Source organism: Leuciscus leuciscus (genome assembly GCF_965113295.1).
Source record: "Leuciscus leuciscus genome assembly, chromosome: 2".
Taxonomy (NCBI): Eukaryota; Metazoa; Chordata; class Actinopteri; order Cypriniformes; family Leuciscidae; genus Leuciscus; species Leuciscus leuciscus.
In genome coordinates, this window is record NC_138726.1 from 56,470,262 (window position 1) to 56,495,441 (window position 25,180).

Below are 25,180 nucleotides of genomic sequence, written 5' to 3' on the forward strand. Positions count from 1 at the left end.
TAATAAAGCTTGTTTTACATGAGGATTGAATAAACAAGTAATCTAATGTCATTCAAATCTGGCAGAATCTGCATATTTTACATCCTTTTTTATTTTATTAAAAACATTATTTCTGTAATATGAGATAAAAATCTTCATCATGAAAGTGTTTTCATCCTATTTCACATCATTTGCAGCAATTTGTCAACATTTAAAGCCCAGTGTGATTGTTTCTAAGAAAGTAAACAAAGATATTCATTATAAAATATTTAACTTATCTTTTACTATATTCATTTCAAATGATCAGAGACTCAATATGAACTCATATGTACAAATGAACTGATAATTGTCCACAACAAGATGGCATGATGTTGCTCTCAGGCAGCAAACTACCTTTTTGAACCCGACACTGCTCCTTTACTTATTATTTTTTTTAATAATAATAATAATAATAATAAAAATAAAAAAAGATAAATAATATCAGCTGACATGTCTGTTCGGTGAAATGAGTGTGTGTGAGCAAGTTAGTGTGTGTGAGTGAGTGTGTGTGTGTGTGCATGTGTGAGTGTGTGTGAGTTAGTGAGCGTGTCTGTGTGTGTGTGTGTGTGTGTGTGTGTGTGTGTGTGTGTGTGTGTGTGTGTGTGTGTGTGTATGTGCAACCGCCAGGAACACCCTAGCAAACACCGAAAATTCCTTAGCAACCACCTAGCAACACCATAGAAACCACCCAGAACACCCTAGCAACCACCTAACAGCATAGCAACCACCCACAATTCCTCAGCAACCACCTAGTAACACCATAGCAACCACCCAGAACACCATAGCAACCGCCTAACAGCATAGCAACCACCCAAAATTCCTTAGCAACCACCTAGCAACACCATGGCAACCACCCAGAACACCCTAGCAACCGCCTAACAGCATAGCATCCACCCAGAACACCCTAGCAACCACCTAATTTAAACTACTTTGTGATTGGTTGGACACATTTTATGATGAATATATTATCAGGGACCCCCAAGCTCCCAAAAAATGGGGTGAACTTTTTTTCCCTCACAAAATAACAATTCATGCCATTAGAGGGTTAAAACCATGTTCATTTATTCTCTAAAAGGATAGTCGTGGGAAAGGATAGTTAAGAAGTGACATCTTTCATCACTTCTCATCACCCTCCTTTTAGAGAAGAAATTAACATGGTTTTGGATTTCTAAAAAAGGGAAGTCAAAGAAAATGACAGACATTCTTTGAATCTTTGATATTGTGATGATATTTTGAGGTTTATGAAACTAAAGATGCAGAACATTCATAAATGTTTCCTCTACTCTGGTTAAAACCACAGAGCAGAAACAGAGCAGAAGTCAAACCACGACTATGAGCTCAACTCTTTTATTAGGCCTGAAGAAATAGGTCGGCTGTTGAAAGCACAATCATCTTTAAGTAAATTGCCGGTTAAGTTTGAAACCCTCCACAGGGTGTCCGGAAAGAGACTTGGTCAGTAGATATTTGGGAATATCCCGTTTATTTGTCACCACATATCTCAGATATTAGCAGTTTCCCTTATTGGGGTATTGCCTATATTATGTGTTTTTATTTGTGGATATGTGCAATGCACATTAAAAATAACAACACATAAAACAATAATTTGCTCACTTAACACATGCAGCTTTCCTGGTACAAGACACACAACAAAACAATTTCCAGTAACAGTCAATATAGACATTTTACATCCTTAAAGCCTTTCCGTCTCTTAGATATGGGGCCATAATACACTCCTCGCTCCGCTCACCAAAGGTACAAACTTTAGACTTGCTGCTTTCCTGAATTAGCCGCTAGCTTGAAGGTCTCTGAAATATGTCCCTGAGCTTCTGAGATGAGAGAAATCAGGCGAGAGCAAACTGTTGATCAGCTATACAGGTTCCTGGGCTCCCAGCCTCCAACCCAGTCACATGAATGACCTGACTGTGAATGCATTACCTCTAGCGGCCTCCAGTGGCCACTTACACAGACTAATAAGTGTTTTAAAATAGACACATGAGGAATATTTAAAGAAATACAGACATGAGATTAATAATTAAAGAAAAACAAACTGTGTCTTACTGTTAAAGAAAAACTTGCTGTGTCATACATTAGAGTAAACCGTAAACAGTTTTTCTGTCTGTGAATCTGTCTGGGCTTCATGCGTATTATGTTGTTTACAACTTTAAAATGTACCTCAAGAACGAATACTTTGGCAATTAAATTACACCAAAACACAGATGAAATATACATCATCAATACACACACACACACACACACACACACACACACACACACACACACACACACACACACACACACACACACACACACACACATCAATATAAACATCAAAGCATAAAGATAATATATAGGCTACAATACAACATCAGTCTAAAGACGTGACAATCTCCTATCATTAGCCTTACAAGCTAAGGCACAATAACGGCAAAACTATATATTAGACAAGTCAAGTACATATAATCGCTACAAGGATCAAATATAATGTAGGCCTAGTTACTTTGCATTGACGCACAACACCAGTGAAACCCAGGGGGGTAATCTTTCAGAAAAAACTGAAGCTTCCCCGGGCGCCGCCATTGATTAGCGGACCATCACCTGCTGTTAGCATCCCATTGACTCCCATTCATTTTGGAGTCACTTTGACAGTGAATAACTTCACATCTGAGGTGTTTAAAGACTCCATTTGTCCATTATTTATTTCTAAAGAAACACGACAATGTATAAAAGGCTCCATTACCTTGTGTCTTACGTTATGGCCCCGTAGAAGCAGTTTTTGTACAAATAGGCTAACGATTGCGTCATAACCACGCGACTCTCTGTCGCACAGTAGAGAGATTACCGTATGGACAGGAGGAGAAGCTTGCGGGCAATCGGGGGGATGTGGAGGCAAAATGACAAAATAATTTATCAGAATACTTAGCAAAAGTTTCTCCTTCTCCTAGCTCATGGACACCTCCTACTCACACTCTCCGTCTCTGCAAGTTTCGGAAGGGAATGATTCAGATTTCTCTTGGCACAGCTACTAGAAGACAGACGGGTTGCTTACGTCACATCTACGTTGTTCAGCTCAGTTTGAGTCTGTACAGTACGCTCGACCATCAGGAAGTGAGAGCTTCTAATTGACTTCACTTTTCTCCGTTGAATCCAATGTGGTCGCTGTGTCCATTTCTTTTACTGTCTATGGTGAAACCACACATTATGTGCATGTAATTATATTATAATACATGGGGAAGTTCAGCTGAAAGACTGTGGGTTGGAGATGTTCGCCTGAACGCTGATTGGCTGCTGAGAGTTGATCAATTTCGACAAAAAAAAAAAAAAAAAAAAAAAAAAAAAAAAAAAAAGATTTAATCAGAAGGTTTATAACTAATGACCTTTTTAACAAGGCCTCTTAAACTGTGTTTGCTGTGACAAGCTTTGGGTGTCTATAATGTTTATTTCCACTAGATGGTGCTTGTGTACTTCAACACTCATTTATTTCAGCAACTTTTAATCCGTTTAATCTGTATATTTTTATATTTCGACTATTTTATAATGCTTGTCGTGATTTATATACTCAACTGTTGTATATTTGAGCAATAATTATTCTTTCTAAGAGTTTTTTGGGTATATTTTATTTTGTTCCCATCGTGCCTTTGTATGTCACTTCCTGTTTTTTGCCACGGAATAATGAGTCAGAACTGCGGTCGGAGTTTTACAGAGCAATTCTGCTGATCATATAATGTAATCATCGCAAAGTTTAAAGTATTTCTCTTTATAATCATAAGTCATGCAATTAAGAAACTTCAAGATGTAACCCCCTCTCTTAGCTCACAAGCAGGCAAAAGTGGTATGTATTTTCTGTTTATGTACGAGTTTAAAGTCATGTGTGTTTTCCATGTAACTGACTGTATGACATGTTTTTGTTGTATATTCATCCTTTTTACTCAGTTCTACGGTGTTGATGTTGATGTCTGAGTCCAGAGAGCATTAAACATCAGTTAAAAAGAACCTCAGCCTTCGTGTTGTGACTAAGAGCGGTACATAAACTAAAGACTTTAACAGTCATATTCGCTCTACAAGCAGCTGCTAAAGTGACTACATCTTCAGTGAGCCGAAAGAAGCCTCTGCAACATGTGAAAATGTAAGTGATGTGTTTTGCTGTAAATCTAATTTCAGTTTTCTCCCACCCATGGCCTCTGAAAAGTTAGACCCACTATATAAGAACGGCTGCTTTTGGAAACAACCCACAACATACTGTGACTTCCGCTATACACAAATCCGGCGAAACACGAAGTAAAGCAGCGCCGCCATTACAGCGTGCCTTGCTACTAAGGAAGTAGGGGAAGTAGCGTGTTGGTCCCGTAGGCGGCTGTAGCAGATGTAGCTGTACGAAATGTTATTTTTATCTATTCACCTTTAATTTTGTACAGTAGCCCTGCTGTATGGCTACAACACTTCCCTCGGCCGGCCATGCAGTCACACACTACTTCGAGAACTTTGCAGTTTTGGTACATTATGGTACGAGTTCACTGCCTGTGAAAACCTCATGACACCTTTTAATGTGATGAGCTCATCTGCGAAGGTATGCAGTATCTGGCCAATCCATCCAGAGCTCATATAATTCTGACCTTCAATCAATGCCCTGTAGTTTAGGTTCTGAAGCTCGCATGCCAGATGATTAATAAAATAATCTTGAATACCTGTAAGCTGCCAACTCTCACGCTTTCACCGTGAGACACACGCAATTAACACTTTTCACACACTCTTGTTACACCCCTGGAACAGGGGAAAATAGACATAAATAAAATGAGACGAACATTTTTTTCTTTTTCAAAACAACATAAATATCTACCGAATCGCTCACAGTCAGTCAGGATCAGTGATTACCACTCACTGCCCCTCGCCATGTCCACGGGGGTTCCTCAAGGTTCTATTTTGGGGCCACTGCTATTTTCACTTTATATAAACGACCTCCCTTCTGTTTGTCCAGACGTCCATATTCAGATGTACGCAGATGACACAGTCATTTATACCCATGGTAAAAACACAAAACAAGTTGCTGAAAAACTCACACAGTCTATGGCCCTTGTCTCTGAATGCATGGCTAAATCAATCCTGCTTTACACTTAATGTAAATAAAACAGTTTCAATGTTCTTCTCTAAATCAAACATTGCAAATAATCAGGCAGATATTTATGTGACAGGGGAAAAAATTAAAGTTGTGTCAGAATTCAAATACTTAGGCATCATAATAGACTCTAAACTAACTTTTAAATCACAGATAAAAAAGGTCTGCAATAGAGTCAAATTTAATATCGCAAATTTCCGGTTCATAAGATCAAACTTGTCATTTCAGGCAGCTAAAATGTTCATGTACAGTATGGTTCTGTCTCATATCACTTACTGTCTTACAACCTGGTCACAGGCAAATAAAACAACACTAAAATCTTTAGAGTCACTTTATAAACAGACAATCAAAATTGTGGATAAAAACCCATTTAGGTATCATCATTGTGCCATTTTACAAAAGCATAAGCTTTTAAGTTGGGAAAATGTCATTAAGTATTCAAACCTCTGTCTGTTTTATAAAATCATCCATGGTCTGTCATCTCCTCCACTCAGTCAGTTTGTAAACATCAGAAACACCACACAGAGAGTAACACGAGGGTCGGTCCGAGGAGACTGTGTTGTTCCTCTACGGAAAAGTGCTTTTAGTCAGAGTGCCTTTTCAGTCACAGCAGCACAGGAGTGCAACTCTGTCCCTCAGAACATCAGAGAATTCACCACATACACTCTGTTTAAAAAACATCTAAAATAACACATCAGACATGTCAGCACTAATAAGAATATGTAACTTCCCTCTATCCAACCTGCTGCCACTTGTGTCTCTGCTGTGTCAATGTGTATAATATTAATTCTTTTTTTTTATTTTTTTATAATGTCTGTACTTTAGTAAACTTGTATTTATCAACAGGATGTGAGGAGTTATATCTATTTTACTGCTTTTTATATTTGTATTGTTCACTGTAATCTTTTTATTGTGTTTTTTTTTTAGGTAGACAATTTTAAGATCTGTCCAGGGACAACGGATGAAAAATAGCCTTTTGGCTAATTCTGGTGCATTTGCAGCAATGCTAATTAATGTACACTGTCCCTGTCAAATAAATAAATAAATTAAATATGTTAGAATGGTTTCCTAATGAATTTCTTTGATACAAATAGCATTTTCTTATTGATCACATGTCCCTGATTGTATCTAACATGGTTTTATAATTCCTTTAAGAAATATAAGTAACTTTTCGGTCAACTGTAGTACTCAAAATCACAGAATACCCGCCAGACACTCATATAGTTGTAAAATAACTACCTTTACATAGGAGATTTTTACAAAAACATAGTAGTTGATATATACCCCCACCTTCATCTACACAGTTAAAGAGATTAATTAATTAATATTTCCTCAAATAGTACACTTTTGTCATAATTTCCTGTGTGACAGGACTGACCATGGCGTGACAGGACTGACGGTACTGTGACAGGACTGACTTTATGGATTTTGATGATGCAGAAAAAGTTATGTTTTGTGTTCTTAATTTTAAGTTTTGATTGGGATTTCTTTTTTAAATTATTATTATCATTTTAATGTTAATGTAATATTATACTATGGTCAAATTCAGCCAAGGACATACATAATATTGCCAAAAGTATTGGGACAGCCCTCCAAATAATTGAATTCAGGTGTTCCAATCACTTCCATGGCTACAGTTGTATAAAAATCAAGCACCTGGGCCTTCATTTTACTATTGCATGCGTTAAATACATAATATATGCAATAAATGTAATGAAAAAGAACAATAACATTAATTTGTAAGGCCGTGTCACACAGTAATGTGACAGGGCCTGATGTGACAGGGCCTGACGGTCGGCCATTTTAAACTGCCATTACTCAGCCTGCTAGCATGCTAGCATAAAAACTGTTAACATGCAAGCAAGGAATTTCAGTAACCTTTTTAGACATGTTTTGGATTTAAAACATTTTCATTATTTTCTGGAATGTTTTGGATTTAAAACATTTTCATTATTTTCTGGAATGTTTTACCATGACGGGGCCTGACCCTTTAGCTCGTCTTCCTAAAAGAACCCATACAAAAACAAGCTTAAAATCATACAATTCAATGACAGAATTCAGCCTTGATCAATGTCAGCTTCACCTGGGACAAATGATGTCACTTCCTCTGAGTGATTCCCTTAAAGGCATATTTCACACATTTTATGTCGAGTTTTATGTAAACGTGACAGGACTGACCAAAACATGGGGACAGTTGTAAAATATAATTTATTTGTAGAATTTATATATAATTTTATGTTTTTGATCAGTTGATGTGAATGATAACAGCTTAAACTTGTTATTGATGGAGTTTTTTTTCCTAAATATCAGTTTTTAGAATAACAAAACTATGAAAGCTGTAGCTCCAATTTGGCTGAGGACAAGGACATGGACAGGATTTGTAATTTTCAAAAGTGTTTTTAATAAAGAAAAAAATATCTGAGAACCTAATGAATGACATATTCCTTTACAGAACAACTCACAGAAATCAACTATGAGCCAGTTTTAGGATTTTTTGGATGAAATACTTTTTTATTCACTGTAACAATTCAAGGACAGAAAATGTACGTTTCTGGTAGAATGTCCCAAAGACCAGTTACATTGGTGCCGTGATCGGTCTTCTGAGCATCCGCGTCGACCTTGTGACGCCAGGCGGACATCCAGGCATTGGTGCACAGCGGACGGCGGAGGAATACCGCGAGAGGCGAAACTCAGGTCATCGTTGCGGAGCAGACTTTCAGAGCGTCAGCGCGAGGCGGAGCTCGGAAGTGAAGACGAGGTGGTTGCTTACGAATATATGAACACAGAACTGAGTAAAATTAATGGATTGAAACTCTGATTATATATAAAGAAAAAAAGATTAAAAAAAAGAAAAAAAAGGAAAGATTTGGAAACAGAAAAAAAAAACAAAAAAACGATTGAAACTCATAAAAAATCAAATAAAAAATATTTTGAAACTGAAAAAAAAATGTTATGCATATTATCTGAACTATTTTCTGTTTTGGATGTTACTCTTATTTTAGTGTTTTTCTTTTTCTTTTTTTTGCGGGGGTTCAATATAGTAACAGAAAATGAAGAAATTTAACACACCAGGTCTGGGAAGAGGGAGAGGTGTGTATCAGACAGATGTAACATTTTCTGTAGGTAGAGGGATTTCCGGCTACCCACTGACTTCCACACCACGGGTAGCCTATGAAAATTGTGGGGAAACACGTCAAATTGATCAGCCTGAGGTTACTGGGACAGATGTGAATGAGTTGAGGACTTCATCTGTAGAGGGTAGTATTCCGATGGATATGTTGGCCAATGTGGTAAAACAAATAGGTCAATCCATCAGTGAGAATATTGTATCCTGTCTGGAATCCAGAGTAACTGGGTGTGGGGAGGGATCTAGATCAGGACACGCTGGCAGCAGTACACCCTCTGACATGCAAAATTTGAAGCTGGTATTACAGTCTGATGTTAAAGAGCCAGTTTACTATCGTGGGGATGGTTCTGATAAATGTACGATTTATGAATGGGTGGAATTGATGTCGGTGTACTTGCGTAAACGTGAGTATAGTCAAGAATGTCAGGCTGAAGAAGTTCTGAACCGATTAATGGGAAGGGCTCGAGATGTCGTTAAAATAGACCAACGCAACTACGAAAATACTGATATTTTTGATATGAGAGAATGAATTCATTTGAAACATGGTTTATTTTGTGAATTTGTTAAACTGTGTCGTAACTACCAGACCAGTTCACATGTGTAAAGCCAGCGCGCCAGAGTGGTGTGACGCAGGCTGAATTATTTTGACTCACTCACCCTGGTTACACGATGTTTTTCAGGAGAATAAAATTGATTGGACCTGATTATTGAAGCACGAGTTTTATTCACAACACAACGCAGAGGGACAATAAAGACCAGTTACACGGACAAATCAACAATGTAAAACAATGTATCACAACAGTCATCATAACTGTGAATCAAATACACTTTTTACAACTTAACAGTTTTTATAACTGAATATGTATTAGCACCAAAGCTGCATTCTTAACACTCAGTCCTGTATCAACTTCTCTACAACTTCACTAATAATAAAATAAAATGAAACCCTATTTCAGCAGTCACCCATCAACAGACAGATTAACCATGAAATACAGAAAAATAACATAGACTATATTCCACATAACATTTACTCCTAACCATTTCAGATAATAAATGGTATATAAGGACATACAATACATTCAATTTAGCCCCCAGTTTCCTCGTGGTTAGCATGTCAAACACACGATAATTAAACCATCAAATCTCACATTTAGGAGAAATAATGAGCTTTACGACCACCTTATAGTTTTAACTCACAACAGAAATGAATTTATAAATAGTCTATACCTGGAACAGGGGAAAATAGACCTAAATAAAATGAGATGACACGAACTCCTTGTTGTCTGTGCGCCAGCTGTATTGACTGTGACGCAAAACATAGAGCGTGTCAGCTACTGCCTGCAGCCTTTGGTTTCCCCCTAGTGGACATTTCCTCAATTACACTTTATTTTTCTCCAGTATAAATCATATTGATTTTAACCACACTACACTCTCACGCCACACATCCATTTTCTCACGCACAGAAAAATCGCGAGGCAAAGAGGACCGACAGACTAGACAGAGAAGGTTACTTATGATATGTAAAAAAAGCTCAGCTCTCAGATTCTGTAAATTTTATTATGAAATTCAAACAATAAACACCGTTTTGGCGTTTGTAAATTGTGACAGATCCCTAGCGGCACGTGAACCGGGGCCTGTACCATGAAGGTAGCTGAACAAACTCGGGGTTACAGGATTAGTTTTGAGTTGACAAAACCAAACTGATGCAATCAGGCTTTATTGGTACCATGATGCAGCTCATCAACTTTCTCTGTCAACTCAGGCTTTGATCCTCAAGGTATCTTACTCCACGCGCGCGTGCACATAAAAGAGTGACGTCGACACTGAACAACCAATCGCGGGTAGAGCGAGAGCGATATATTTGTCCGCGGAGGAGCAAGAGATAATCATTAATAATTACGATGAATTTAAATATGTATTTCAAGCTCGAAACAATACGGTCTCTGCTGCCAAAGCAAGAGAAGACTGTTGGAGAAAGATTGCTGATTGTTAATGTGTAAGTTAAACAATTATACGTTCTATATTTATGTAAAATTATGTATATATGTATGTGTAGCCTTTATGTGTAATATAGCCTATAGCCTATTTTTATAATATATAAAAATGTGCATGTACTAAGAAAGATTAATTGATTTTTAGATGCAACCCCAACTCCAAATGTTCTTGGCAGCAGATAAAGGCAAAATATAAAAAATATAATTCAAAGTGGTGAGTATTTACCACAACCTTTTATTACTATTGTGAACATTTTATCACAAACACTTGTTTGCAGCAAACAGAAATAAAGAATTAAATTCAGTAAACCAGAATACACTGTGGCGGAGGAGTTGGCTCTGAGTAGGCAATAAGGGACGGCCGATTATGGATGTGATTACAGGTGCTGTACAATCTGACCCTGGTGCTGGCTCCTCTAAGCAAGTAACACTGGGTATGTGTGCAATACATTACTACTTTTTTAAGTTTTAAATATGGCTGACTGTATGTTCTGCAGTAGAGGGAACTACAGTGTCCCTGTTGAAGCAAGCACACATACACACAGTCTCCCACACAGAGGTCAGTATGCAGCAGACAGAACACCAAACATAACCTGCTTTACAACAGTTATGCTTTACATTGGCCTATTTTTATTTATTAGGGTGGAGGAAATGATGAAGACACTCTGTCTGTGTTCTGAGACAGTTGCTGAGGTGAATGCACTGGGCTTTTTATTATGGCAAACATTTGAATGTGTGGCATAAAAAAGGGACTGGCCCTTACACTTCTCTTTTATTGTGGGATTTTTCACAAACTGCCCCAGAAACTGAGGCCTCTACCTCAATGTGCTTCAGAAGAAATGTGAACAAGGTAAGGATTTAAAACCCTTGACATAAATTACAGTCAGTCCTGTGTTTGTAGGAAGTCAAGGAACTTTTTGTGATTTAATGAGCCTCCAGAAAACTTGTAATGATCATGTTTGTGGTGGGATTATGTTACAAAAGGAGTCTTGAATTAGACTGCACACTAAAGGAGTCTTGAACTAGACTGTTCACTAAAGGAGCTGGACTGAGCTGAGGAGGCAAAAAAAAAAAAAAAAATGGAGATCAAACAGCTGGATTAAACTGATCTCAGTATGTGAACTTATTTAACCAAGTAACACTTTAGTATGAATATTTATTAATGCAACTTTGTCTTGCTCTCTTTCTCCCTCCCATCCCACAAAACCAATAAAACAGTTTGAGACCTATCTGCAGTTTCAATGTGCTTTTTTAAGTGTAATATTGTATGGTGATTGCATCTACATCTGCACCAGCTGGGTGGTCCGCTCTGGGAGAGGTCATCTCTATCTTCACTCTGGTTTTACTGAGGGCCACATTGAAGCTGTGCTGTGGCCCGGTCTGAGGGTCATGATAGGGGGTTATTGTGTAGGTTTTTCTATCTCAGTTCAAATTAACAGTGTTTTGTACTGTATCAAATTTAACTTGCTTTCCTCAAAGCGCTGACACAACAAAGACTCACGGAAAATTCGTGTATCTTTCATACAAATACTATCAGGAAAGGCAAGGGGATTTTGTCATGCTAAAAACTCTTTCTTTACGAAGTGCTCCAGACACTGGGAATAAGTTACGTCACCTACATGTTTCTTTGCTCTCAGCTGATTGGTCAAACTTCAGTCTGAGATCTTGAATCCAGAACATAACCTGCCCCGGAGCAGGTCAGCCGTGCAGCGTAAGATACCATGGCGACGAACACCGATTAAAGCCAAGCTACTTTCATAGTACCTAAAACCCAGGGTTGGCGGAAACTAAACTGAAACATAGCTGGCTAGCCACCTAAACCGGCTTCATGGTATAGGCCCCAGATCATCTCAACTTAATAGTAAATAAACACGAATGAACAATGTGAAAAGAAACAGTACAACAAGAAACTAGAAAACTAATCAGAGATGGGCATAAATACATGGAAATGTATTTAAAATACAAATACAAAATACCGTGTGAAAAAAATAATATTTGAATACAAATACAGTATTTTGTATTTTGAAAATACACAAAATACATGTGAAATTGGCCATCCAGTGCAGGCATAGGTCACAGTGAATGAAGAAACTACATAGGCCTACTGACTTTACATTCCTAACCTCATCTCTGCCCTTTCTTTCTTTCTTTCTTTCTTTCTTTCTTTCTTTCTTTCTTTCTTTCTTTCTTTCTTTCTTTCTTTCTGTCTTTCTTTCTATCTTTCTGGCAATTACAAATAAACTTATGCAAAATAGCAGCCATTTATATACTTATTTATGGTTACAATGTAGTCTATTACTTGTGTAGTCTATTAATCCATACTGTATATAAAACTGTGGGAACCTTTTCTACTATCTAGCAAAGGATATGGATGGGCGATATGACCAAAATCTCAATTTTACTTCACAGTAACAATAGCCTGGCTAGCCGTGGTCTGGGAACCACATGTTCATTTTCTCGTATTTGAGGCGTGGTTTACGAATGCCCAGAGCCGTTTATTGGGCGCTACGATTGTCTATCAAATGCGCCTGTACGTACTGTACTGTGCGCATAGCCAATCGGTTCAATAGGGGTTATGCGCAACATACTTCCGGGTTCTACAAAACAGATATAACTACTTCCGGTCGTCAGCTACTGAGGTAAAAACAGCGTAGGAATGGCGACCTTTTATAGCCGGTGTTTACTGGAGCTACCCATTCTATCCATTTCAGATGTACATCGTATTGCTAAACGGACTTCCAGAGCCACGAGTACTCCGTTAGATAAAGGATTTAAGTTTTACGCCTCCTCATTTATTCATGATTATGAAGGTATGTAAGTTAGTATGTAGCTTTTGCTAATGGCACCCGATGTAGAGTTAGCTAACTATCAGTAAGTTAGTTTAGACTTGTATGCTATCATAGTAGTTTAACCTTTTATATTTGCTTGCAGACGATTAAAACAATCAAATGAAGACTGCATTTTTTTTTCTTTTTTTTTCTGATACTTAAGCATTCGTGACATTTTAATTAAAAAAGAAATAAGATTTGTTTTCTAAAAAAGCGAAAAATAAGTTACCTCAGAGATCACCTACTGCTGCAGATGCGTACGGTAGTGCAAACCGGAAATGCTTATACCCGTTTTCCGGTTCGAACGTTGGGCGTTCCGCATAACCCCTATTATACCAGATGACGTATGTAGAACGACAGAAATTCGACGAGGAAGAAGACGAAATAAACCTGCATTCTAAACTACTTAGAACACTATCTAAGGCTGCATCGAAAGGTAACTTCGCGTCTGCTGCCATGTTGGATCCATAGATATAAACAAACTGCTTCGGTGTGTCGCATAGACATCGCCATCGTCTTGCTGCTCCCTCCCCGTTCTGTGATTGGTCCCCTCGCTGAGGCGAAAATCTGGTCCATGGTGTCCAGGCTGCCTAACAGCGTGAATAAAATTGCTGCTCACAAGGCAGCATGGGGAAACCCAGGCTATACAGTAACAATATCATGGTTTCACAATTCTCAATAACAGTTTTGATTCCACAGCATAAACTGAATTTCAAACTCTGTTGAGGTTATTTATTTTATTTTATTTTATTTTGCAAGTCCAATTTAGTCCAATGCTTTTTAAGTATTTTTATATTTATCTTATGTAAAGTTTATTTGCTTCTATAAGTTTATTACAATTAGAAAGTGAATCTAAAATTTTTAATTAGAATTAATTTAGATTCATTTGACACTATTTACCCCTTTTTGATTATTATTTTTTATGTACAATAAAACTAAAAGCTGAAGACTTTTGTGGAGTATCATTCATCATTGCTTCTTTTTCTACTCCAACTTTCCAATAATTCCTGCCCAGTAAAAGCTGCACGGATATTTGCTTACCCCACAAATAGGCATATCTATGTAAACGATTTAGAAAAAGTTCCATCAATTCAAACTTTATATCATCGCTATGATATGTAGTGTCATATCACCCAGCCCTAACATGCAGTAATGCTTTAAAGCGACACTATGTAACTTTTCAACCTTCATAATATATTTCCAAGATGCTTGTGATGGTACATCGACTTACAATAGGTTGAATGACACGTCTGCCATAGCCTGACAGGGTCTGTATCGCTTTTACTGGCACTATATGTAACTTCGGTGTTCGGGTAGTAACAAGAGCACAAAAAGAACTACAAAATTCGACTGCTTTACGGCATACGTCACTTCCCCCACCACTTCGTCAAATTTGGACGTGAGAGGCCAGCCAGCGTTTGTTTTCGGCTTTCGTGCGTATGTTTTTGTCATGGGGGTTGTTTACACCTGGCCACTTAATGCATTTTCTCAGATCGGATAGCTATCCGATCGTGAAAAGTCCAGGTTTAAATGCCCTCCGAAACGCATTTGAATCCGATCCCTCAAACCACTTCAGGAGGAGATCTGAGACGCATTCCAGACGAAACTGGACAAGTGTAAATGCATAATGGTTGTTGAAACCACAAATGTAAATTGTACTCCTCCCAAAAATGCTAAAAAACAAAAAAAACGTGTGAGAGCGTTGTATAGGCTATTATGTTATATCCAGATATGACGATGCGCTGGAACACGCATCACCACAGATGAGCAACTGCATCAAGCAAACGTGCAAACTATCGCAAATCAAAGTGAAAGTAAGTCGCAGACGCTTAACACACAATCTTCATCATTAAAAGTAAAGAAACGAAATGATCTTACCAGGGCTGTTACTGCTCTCTCTTATTGCGGTCTTTGATTTCGAAATTTTAGCTGATGATCTATAAAATGCAGCTCATATCTGTTGCTTTCGGTGACGTGCACTCCATTAAATCTGCATATAGCGCGAGAATTGAAGATCGAATTTAAATCCGTTTCGCAAAAATACATTTATGTGACCAGGTGTAAATGGAATCGTTTTGATAATTTAGATAGCTATTCCTCACGAATTAGTTTGCCAGCTGAACTCAGGTGTTGTGAGGTGTATTTATCACGTAGTCCTGAGGGATATCCGACGACGCTGTTGACGTTGATTCCTGCGATTATCATGAGAACAGCTTTCAATATCTCACATAATTATCATAAATAAGCCTAACGTAGAGGTTGTAAATAGTGTAAACGAGCACAATTTGCAAACTATTATGATAAATTGCAATAATCATGTGTAATGACATCATAACGGCCAATGTTATGAAATAATGCGACGTACATTTAACTTAATTGATGTTATCTGGCATTTTGTAATGTTTACATTCCAATAAAAACAACACAAATTAAATTATACAGTAGGCCTAGACTATAGACTATTTACTTGTGATTTAGCTGCAATCATGTAAAAATGTTATAATATAATTTACGACAGTGCAAGTATTCCACAGCGACTCTAGGGGTCGCTGTTTGACAAAAACACAATTTCTACTTAGTGTGGCTTTAAACACATTTGACAAGCTAGTTGATAAAAATCAACTATTCTTTCTTTTATTCTTTCATGTTAACTGAAGTGAATAATACACTATTTTAACTTTAATCAACAAGTAGAATTGATCATGACATACTCACCTTATAAAAAAAAAAAGATAAAAAAATAAAATAAAATAAAAATCGCTGATCCAATGCTGAGCTAGTGAATGTCTGAACTAGTTGATGCACAAAATCAGTACACTGATAAAGAGGTTGACTGGCAAAAAGTATTTTACTGTATGTATTTTGAAAATACAAAAATACTCATCTTAAATGTATTTAAATACAAATTGCATTTGATTTTTTCCAAAGGCTTTAAAATACAAATACGTATTTTAAATACATGTATCTGAAATAATGCCCATCCCTGCAACTAATACACAACAGCTACAAAGAAATAAACTCAGTCTTTTTACTTGTTTTATATATAAAAAAGCTATTTTAAGAGCCACCCACTAGTTAATAGTAAAGAGTGTTATTTCATTGGTCAAAAGTGACATTGGCTTTCCTTTATATTACAAGTGAAAGCAAATGAACAGGTGCAAATGTTTTTGATCAAGTCTTAAGTATTTATGCATAAATACATAAATGTATATTATACATAAATCCATATTATGTATACACATGTTTACATATTTATACAATTAAACTGAAGCTATTATGCTTAATGACCGAAGTGTTTAACTTGTAATCACACATTTTTATCATTATCATCATAATTATCATCATCATCATCATCAACATTATCAAAATAAAGTCACCCTTTAAAAGGAAGACTAGCGGCATTAAATGATACTACAGCGTGACGTGTCTGAGTGTAAGCAGCAGAAAGGAGGGTTTGGTGTTCAGAGAGAAGATCACTGATTGGCTGGGAATGTTTTCAGATTTCAGCCAATAGGAGACTGTCACGCTTTCCTTTATAAGTCACCTCACAACTGGCAACCGCACTGTATTTGTTTCCCTCCCTAATCGTAAACAAACTTAAATCGCAATGAGTGGAAGAGGTAAAACCGGGGGAAAGGCTCGTGCTAAGGCCAAGAGTCGCTCTTCCAGGGCGGGACTGCAGTTCCCCGTCGGCCGTGTTCACAGGCTTCTCCGCAAAGGCAACTATGCCCAGCGCGTCGGTGCCGGAGCTCCGGTGTATTTGGTAGTGATGGCAAAATCGAGGCCTCGTGAACCAATGAAACAGTTGAACCAAATGTGCCATATTGTTTCGAGGCTTCGAATCAATCCGACACCCGTCTCAACGGTGACACCTAGTGGTCACTTGCAGGTGTTGATCTGAAACAACCTTGACAAGCCATTAAAAAAATGTGTTGTTTTTTTATTATTATAATGTTCTAATATGTGAAGCTTGTAACCTATAGGCTCCTCACTGTGCATGTTATTTTGGTCATGAAAAATGAATATTAATAAAAGAAATCAAGCCACAATGTCTCACTTTTTTAGAGATTTTTATTCAAAAATATTAATTTATCTGCTGTGGAAGGACTTAGCCTACTTCTTTTTTTACAGATAATTTCTCCAGCCTTTGAAAAAATCCTCTCACAAAAACCCACGAGGTCAAAATGCGTTTATTTCACTTTTATACAGATGTGCGATTGTGTGGTCTGTTCCCGACCGTTCCAATCAAACGCTGATTCGGCGGACCACACCTGATGAAACACTAGTGAAACACTTCGAGGCTTCGTTTGGTCATAGTCACGTGACATGGGTGTTTCGAATCACGCTTCGGATCAGTGTTTCGACACATCTGCGCTTCGGGATCTTGCAAAGCTTCGGAACGACTGTTTCGCTTCAGCCATCCTTAGTATTTGGCCGCTGTGCTCGAGTATCTGACCGCTGAGATCCTGGAGTTGGCTGGAAACGCCGCTCGGGACAACAAGAAGACCCGCATCATCCCTCGACACCTGCAGCTGGCGGTGCGCAATGACGAGGAGCTGAACAAGCTTCTGGGTGGCGTGACCATCGCTCAGGGTGGTGTGTTGCCCAACATTCAGGCCGTGCTGCTGCCCAAGAAGACCGAGAAGCCCGCGAAGGCCAAGTAGACTGACGGAAGCTTCTCTTCAAACCAAAGGCTCTTTTAAGAGCCACCCAATTTCTCCAAGAAAGAGTGATTACATTAATCCTGTCATTATTGAAGTTAAATATCCAGCATAAAAATAAAATTAGTTTTTTGTACTCTATGGTGTTAAATTAAAATAATACATAGTTTTCTGAGCTTTTCCTATCGAAGTAACACGCTGCATTAGATTGATGTACAAATAGCAATGCACGGTTATTTCTTGTACTATGAATAAACTGCTTTGGCATCGTTAAAAAATATTTTGATGTTAAAAATATTATATCGTATTGTACAACATTATGGAACAATTACGGGTTCTGGTGCACAAATATAAGAGTGGTTTAATCTGTTTTCTTGCTTCGAAAATTCCAAATTGAAAAATAATAGAAGACTGAGGGGAAAATCATGAGGCGCACAGCCTTTGGCAAACTCAGTAGTATAAAAGGAAATGAACGATGGTTAAGTGTTTTTGTGTGTGTGTTATGCTACGACACTTAGTTATTATATTATTATGTTTATGTGGTTATTATTATTACAGTTAATGCATATTTATTTTTATTTCATATATTATGCAGTTATCAATATTCCTTAAATCCTATTAATTTCCACTCGTATCAAGCATCAAAAGAAAGACCTCGACTTGGAAATGCGTAACTGGTGACGTTTAATAGAACCGCCCCTGAATGTGGTTTCAACTAGGTCCGCTAGCTGACTATAAACTCCTCTTCCCCAGTGGTTTGTCTATCATCTGCTGTTGAGGATCGAAAAATATCTGTCGTCATGTCTGGAAGAGGAAAAGGCGGGAAAGGACTCGGGAAAGGAGGCGCTAAGCGTCACCGAAAGGTTCTTCGCGATAATATCCAGGGAATCACTAAACCCGCTATTCGTCGTCTTGCTCGACGTGGCGGCGTCAAGCGTATTTCTGGCCTGATCTATGAAGAGACTCGCGGTGTGTTGAAGGTGTTTCTGGAGAACGTCATTCGTGATGCTGTGACTTACACTGAACACGCCAAGAGAAAGACCGTCACCGCCATGGATGTTGTGTACGCGCTGAAGCGACAGGGACGCACTCTGTACGGGTTCGGGGGTTAAGAGATCCACGAAGAAGAAAAACCCAACGGTTCTTTTAAGAGCCACCCACATTTACACACAAAGAACAAGTTTCCAAGTGGTAAAAAACTATTAAGTGAAGATTAACGAGATTGAGTTATTTTTTTTAATTTAATTTTTACATTCAGTGATAAAATCGTTATTGTAACATTTCCCACTGGTCATTATGTGGCAAATTAATATGCCACAATTATTTGTTTTTATGAAATATGAATTGTTTTCAAGTTGATTAAACTGAAATGATCAATATTGAGGCATACATATACGTGTTTGATCAAACACTCACCATATAATTATCAAATGAAGTAAAAACGGTTTAATAAACTTCTTGTAAGTGACAATCAATTAAGCAAAACAAACACCATTTTATCCAAAAAACATTTATTCAGTTGTCATTTTTACAATACATTTTTTGAAACGTCAATTGAATTTGTCATCAAATTTGTGTTTCAAGTCAAAACTCATTCCTTCACTGATTCATACTATAGTAGCAACTGTCCGCACAAATGAACAGTCTAAAAAACTCAAATGGTGACTTAAGAATAAAAAATTTAATTCTATGGCATCATTTGAACCTTTCATATAAACAAAGTTAATACATTTCAGTAGTTTTAAAGTTGAGATAATTGAAAAACTTTTGTCCAGAAATTAGCATGTCAGGGTGGCACAACTGCAAACATGGTTATTTTATTATGGTAATTACAGTATACATGATAATGCATCGTTCAGAGGAGCCTTAATGATGAGTGAAAAGGGTTGTAGATCTCTCTAATACTGGAAAAAACTGCTTTCAAGTATGGGTAGGTTGGTACACTTTCCATGTCAGTTGAATTTAAACACTTAGAAATGTTTACAAGTGAAAATTGTTTAAATTTAAAAAAAATTGAATAAATAAAACAAATAAAATTAATAAAAATTAATAAAACATCAGTTTTGAAAAGATTTTGAGATTTAAAAAAAAACACAATTTTGGAAGGTTTATTTGTCAATCACACACACATACATACATACATACATACATACATATACATATACATATATATAGCATTGATTTAGCACAATGGAATTTTATAAATGTCTAATAATGTCAATCTTATTCTTTAAACGTCTTACCTTTTAAAAGTGCATCACAAACGGTCTGTTCTACCGAGCTGCTGCTACTTTCGGGAACTACTGAGAGGCTCCACGAGCCGCCATTGCTGTGTCGCCACTTTCTCTCTATGGCTCTGACTCTGTCCAGGAGGAAACTCCTTTGACCAATCAGAAACCTCTTGCCACGCCCCTACCTCTTGCCACGCCCATTACTCAAAGCTGCAGCTACCCCTGTCTCAAAAATGCGGGAAAATGAAACAAAGAAACATGATAGAATGGGGGATGGTAGTAAGACATGAGGCGATGGGCGGGATTAACATTTAAAGCCTGTGATTGGGTGTCCCACAACTTACAAGTCAAGGAACTTTTAATGTAGCCAATGAAATCATTCTATGGGTTGGCCCAGGAAAACGAGCAATCAGAGAAGAACGTACTTCCCTTTGGAAATTAGCATAGAGCAGTGCATAAAATGCCGCCTGTAGTATTACAGCTTTATTGTATTTCTCTGATTGAAGCATCATGCCTGAACCAGCAAAGTCTGCACCCAAGAAGGGCTCGAAGAAGGCCGTCACTAAAACCGCCGGCAAGGGCGGAAAGAAGCGCAGAAAGTCCAGGAAGGAGAGCTATGCGATCTACGTGTACAAAGTCCTGAAGCAGGTTCATCCCGACACCGGGATCTCCTCCAAGGCGATGGGAATCATGAACTCTTTCGTCAACGACATCTTCGAGCGCATCGCCGGTGAAGCGTCTCGTCTCGCTCACTACAACAAGCGCTCCACCATCACATCGAGAGAGATCCAGACCGCCGTGCGTCTGCTGCTGCCCGGAGAGCTGGCCAAACACGCCGTGTCTGAGGGCACAAAGGCTGTGACCAAATACACCAGCTCAAAGTAGAGCGAGCTCAGCTCAACACAACACACAAAGGCTCTTTTAAGAGCCACACATATTGTCTTTAAAGAGCAGTTGAATTGCAGATTTAATTATCTATATCGCGGAAGATGTTGTAGAGCAATAAGATGTAAGACTTTTATGGCTGGTTTCACAGACAAGGCTTAAGCTCCCAGACTCAAATTCATGTCATAACATAAAATCGACTTATTTCAAGGGTTTACTTTTATATAAAAAAAAAATCTTTTAAATCTGTTGCTTTTTTTATAGACTAAAATGAAAAACAGTTCTAATGACATTGGCTCTTGTGTTCAGCAAATGTTGTGAATGCAAAAATATTTTTATTAACATTTATATTTGAATGTTTTTTGTTGTTTTTTGGACAATCCAGCTTCTTCCCTCATAAAATACAGATTGAATCAGTTTCAGGTGTTTTTTCTATAATATATCAGAGGTCTGTGCGCTGCGCTATTGATTTTTCACTACTTCTCAAATGTTGACTTGTCAACCTACAAATGTAATTTAAATGAATAGAATAGTGGGTGAATTTTAACACACATATGAGGGTCAAACAATATGTTCAAGCTCTCTGTCTGTTTTTATTTATTTATAAATCTTTAATGTCAAATCCATTTCATATATAGTGTGTATGTCATGAAGAGGAATTAATTTTTCATGAAAATTGTCACTGGTGTCACCTTTCTTATGGGTAACACCAGTGACTTCCATTTATAGATAAACTTTATTGTGTCACTGGTGTTACTGTCTTTTTTTCCTGTCACATTAAATGCAATGTCACATGTGACATAGTAATAATGTTACATCCATTTAATTCTGCTACACTCAAAAGTTAAGATTTAAAGGATTGCATCATTACTTGATTTTAACTGGTTTTCAAATATTTTCATTGTTATAGCAAATAGATGGTAGCGCAGATGAACTAACCTCATTCAAGCACACTTTTAACAAACCTGATTAAAATAAATAAAACATCTCCTTATTTGTTGCATTATTATTATTTTTCGCTAACTCTGTCTACATGTGCTGAAAAAAATTTGAAATAATATTTTATAAAAACCAAATAATATTGCCAAAGAAGTAAGGTAACACCAGTGACAAAAAAATGGTACATGCGGTCTTTAAATAAATGTACAAAAAATATAATAAATCATTAAGCTGTCATTTATGCATATTCATAAAGTCAAAGGGTAGTCTAATAATGTGGTGTAAGTTTAAATGTTAGAAAAATAATCAATTTTAAGACATCTTGCCCTACCAAAAGTGGACGTTTCTGTAGAATGACCCTTTATCGTTTATGTCCATCCTGTTTGTGATAATATTACCCCCACTTGCCCCCCCACTTGCCCCCCCGTGGGGCTCGCCTGCTCCACTTGCCCCTCCGTGGATTCCGGCTGCTCCACTTGCCCCCCCGTGGGGCTCGCCTGCTCCACTTGCCCCTCCGTGGATTCCGGCTGCTCCACTTGCCCCCCCGTGGGGCTCGCCTGCTCCACTTGCCCCTCCGTGGATTCCGCCTGCTCCACTTGCCCCTCCGTGGATTCCGCCTGCTCCACTTGCCCCTCCGTGAATTCCGCCTGCTCCACTTGCCCCCCCGTGGGGCTCGCCTGCTCCACTTGCCCCTCCGTGGATTCCGGCTGCTCCACTTGCCCCTCCGTGGATTCCGGCTGCTCCACTTGCCCCTCCGTGGATTCCGGCTGCTCCACTTGCCCCTCCGTGGATTCTGCCTGCTCCACTTGCCCCTCCGTGGATTCTGCCTGCTCCACTTGCCCCTCCGTGGATTCCGCCTGCTCCACTTGCCCCTCCGTGGATTCCGCCTGCTCCACTTGCCCCTCCGTGGATTCCGGCTGCTCCACTTGCCCCTCCGTGGATTCCGGCTGCTCCACTTGCCCCTCCGTGGATTCCGCCTGCTCCACTTGCCCCTCTGTGGATTCCGCCTGCTCCACTTGCCCCTCCGTGGATTCCACCATCCCCTCCGTGGATTACGGCTGCTCCACTTGCCCCTCCGTGGATTCCGCCTGCTCCACTTGCCCCCCCGTGGATTCCGCCTGCTCCACTTGCCCCCCCGTGGGGCTCGCCTCGCAGGGTGTGAGCTGCAGAGTAATCAGCTGATCCTCATTGCCACTGGAATCCTGGGTCCATCCTGTGCAAGTTAAACAAGTGTCGTGTTTTGCTTATTTAAAAGATAGAGTTTAACCATAAGCTTGATCTGTACCTGTTTTAACTGTTAGGTAAATGTGTTTGAATAATATATACCAAATTTTCCCCAACCAGATTTGAAGGCACTTTTGATTGCAGGAGAACTATTGAGAGTCTACTGGATGTATTAGATATCTGTAATATATTTGATTGATTTTCTATGACGATAACCAATACAATATATCTTTAAGTCAGGAAAATAAAACCCAGAGCGCTCATAATATCTATTGAAAAAATGACAAGTATAATGTTCGTTTACAGTCTGGGTCAAACTATTCAGTTAAGACTAGACTGCGTGCGCTAAAAAACTTTGGGCTTTATGCCTCAAAGTTCGTAGCAGTGTAAGTTTGTGGTGTATCCAGCAAAAATTTGATGGTTTTCTTTTTCTTTGTGTTATTTCCGTTAATGATCTACATTTTAGCACTGTCCTCGATATTGTTTCAATGAGTATATATAGATTCATTATCATTTGATTCACTGACCCAGTGACCAAAACGGGTCTTTGCAAATGTAATGTGTTCAATTAGTATGTCACTACAAAAATTGCTGTGGTCAGAGTGCCTAAACATTAAAGATATGGTTGTATGTGGGCTGAAAACAGAAATGAAATATGTCTCCTACAAAAACATGCCAAACATAATTCTAAAGTTGACAGTATATGCTTGAATGCACTTAACTCTGGGTGCCAAATCCCATTGTAGACCAGTGTGCTGCATGCTATTAATACAAACAGGGCTCAATACACTTAGAATCTACATGTCTACATCTGCAGTTGCAGGAAACTACTGTTTTGAAACAGTTTACTTCAATTCCCATAATCAATTGCCAGGTGTGAATTTTTATGTTTTTCTACCCATTTGCGTCTACATTAAATGTGTTGGTAGAGACGTCACATAGAGTAGACTATGATCATACAAGCATTCAGCAGCAGAAAAAAAGAATGACTGAATTTAAGTTTTAGGGGTGAGCCATTCCTTTAAAGGGATACTCCACCGAAAAATGAAAATGCTGTCATCATATACTCACCCTCATGTTGTTTCAAACCTGTATGAATTTCTTTCTTCTGCTGAACAGAAAGGAAGATATCTAGAAGAATGTGAGTAACCAGACAGTTTTAGATACCATTGACTTCCATAGTAGGAAAAAAATATACTATGGAAGTCAACTGTCTGGTTACTCACATTCTTCTAGATATCTTCCTTTCTGTTCAGAAGAAGAAAGAAATTCATACAGGTTTGAAACAACATGAGGGTGAGTATATGATGACAGCATTTTCATTTTTCGGTGGAGTATCCCTTTAAGATTTAAACATTAATAAAATATTTTGCGTACTCAACACAAGTTGTGAACTGTGACTTTAAAGGGATAGTTCACTTTGAAATACATTTTTGGTATGTTTTAGCTTACCTCAAGGGCATCCAAGATGTAGGTGTCTTTTTTTCCGCAGTAGTTTCAATTTTGATATTTTTAGGTCAAACCGTTCTTGTCTGTCAGTCATATAATGCAGGTCTATGGTCACTGTCTCAAAGAGCATGCACAGAGTCCAAATTAAAACAATTCCCCGTCATCCAAATTAAACAATTCCCCATCGTAAGTACACATTGATGGCCTAAGATACGAAACGAGCGGTTTGTGTGAGAACACAGCCATGTCTAAGTGATCTGATCTGACGTGTACGCAGACTGGTGCATAGATATATACACTAGATGTCGCCTTAAAGACATTAGTTCCAATGAACTGCCGTAGACAAGGCGACATCTAGTGTGTATATATCTATGCACCAGTCTGCGTACACGTCAGATCAGATCACTTGGACATGGCTGTGTACAAGAGGTAAAAACGATATAAATACTGTTCGTTTTCTCACACAAACCGCTCGTTTCGTGTCTTAGGCCATCAATGTGTACTTATGATGGGGAATTGTTTTAATTTGGACTCTGTGCATGCTCTTTGAGATAATGACCATAGACCTGCATTATATGACTGACAGACAAGAACGGTTTGACCTAAAAATATCAAAATTGAAACTACTGCGGAAAAAAAAGGACACCTACATCTTGGATTCCCTTGAGGTAAGCTAAAACATACCAAAAATGTATTTCAAAGTGAACTATCCCT

The 25,180-nt window shown here is 38.3% G+C and overlaps 4 protein-coding genes across 4 annotated transcripts in view; 3 read left to right on the forward strand and 1 right to left on the reverse strand.

Moving 5' to 3' along the window:
• LOC309493191 (titin-like) overlaps positions 1–25,180 on the reverse strand; it is a 442,694-nt gene that overhangs the window by 32,534 nt on the left and 384,980 nt on the right. The gene's annotated exons all lie outside the window — the stretch shown is intronic.
• LOC309493337 (histone H2A-like) lies at positions 16,646–18,018 on the forward strand. Its single transcript, XM_082162512.1, has 2 exons — positions 16,646–16,834; positions 17,505–18,018. The coding sequence occupies exons 1-2, from the start codon at positions 16,685–16,687 to the stop codon at positions 17,739–17,741; spliced, it is 387 nt and encodes a 128-aa protein (XP_082018638.1). The 5' UTR covers positions 16,646–16,684; the 3' UTR covers positions 17,742–18,018.
• Positions 18,497–19,121, forward strand: LOC309493323 (histone H4). The gene has a single exon (XM_082162496.1). The coding sequence runs from the start codon at positions 18,539–18,541 to the stop codon at positions 18,848–18,850; it is 312 nt and encodes a 103-aa protein (XP_082018622.1). The 5' UTR covers positions 18,497–18,538; the 3' UTR covers positions 18,851–19,121.
• Positions 20,434–20,902, forward strand: LOC309493308 (histone H2B-like). Its single transcript, XM_082162483.1, has one exon. The coding sequence runs from the start codon at positions 20,480–20,482 to the stop codon at positions 20,852–20,854; it is 375 nt and encodes a 124-aa protein (XP_082018609.1). The 5' UTR covers positions 20,434–20,479; the 3' UTR covers positions 20,855–20,902.

Bases quoted from the DNA above. Each gene is read 5' to 3' on its own strand.
- LOC309493323 (XM_082162496.1), top strand. From the start codon at position 18,539: ATGTCTGGAAGAGGAAAAGGCGGGAAAGGACTCGGGAAAGGAGGCGCT.
- LOC309493337 (XM_082162512.1), top strand. From the start codon at position 16,685: ATGAGTGGAAGAGGTAAAACCGGGGGAAAGGCTCGTGCTAAGGCCAAG. The intron at 16,835-17,504 runs TATTTGGTAGTG...AGCCATCCTTAG, and splicing joins TCGGTGCCGGAGCTCCGGTG to TATTTGGCCGCTGTGCTCGA.
- LOC309493308 (XM_082162483.1), top strand. From the start codon at position 20,480: ATGCCTGAACCAGCAAAGTCTGCACCCAAGAAGGGCTCGAAGAAGGCC.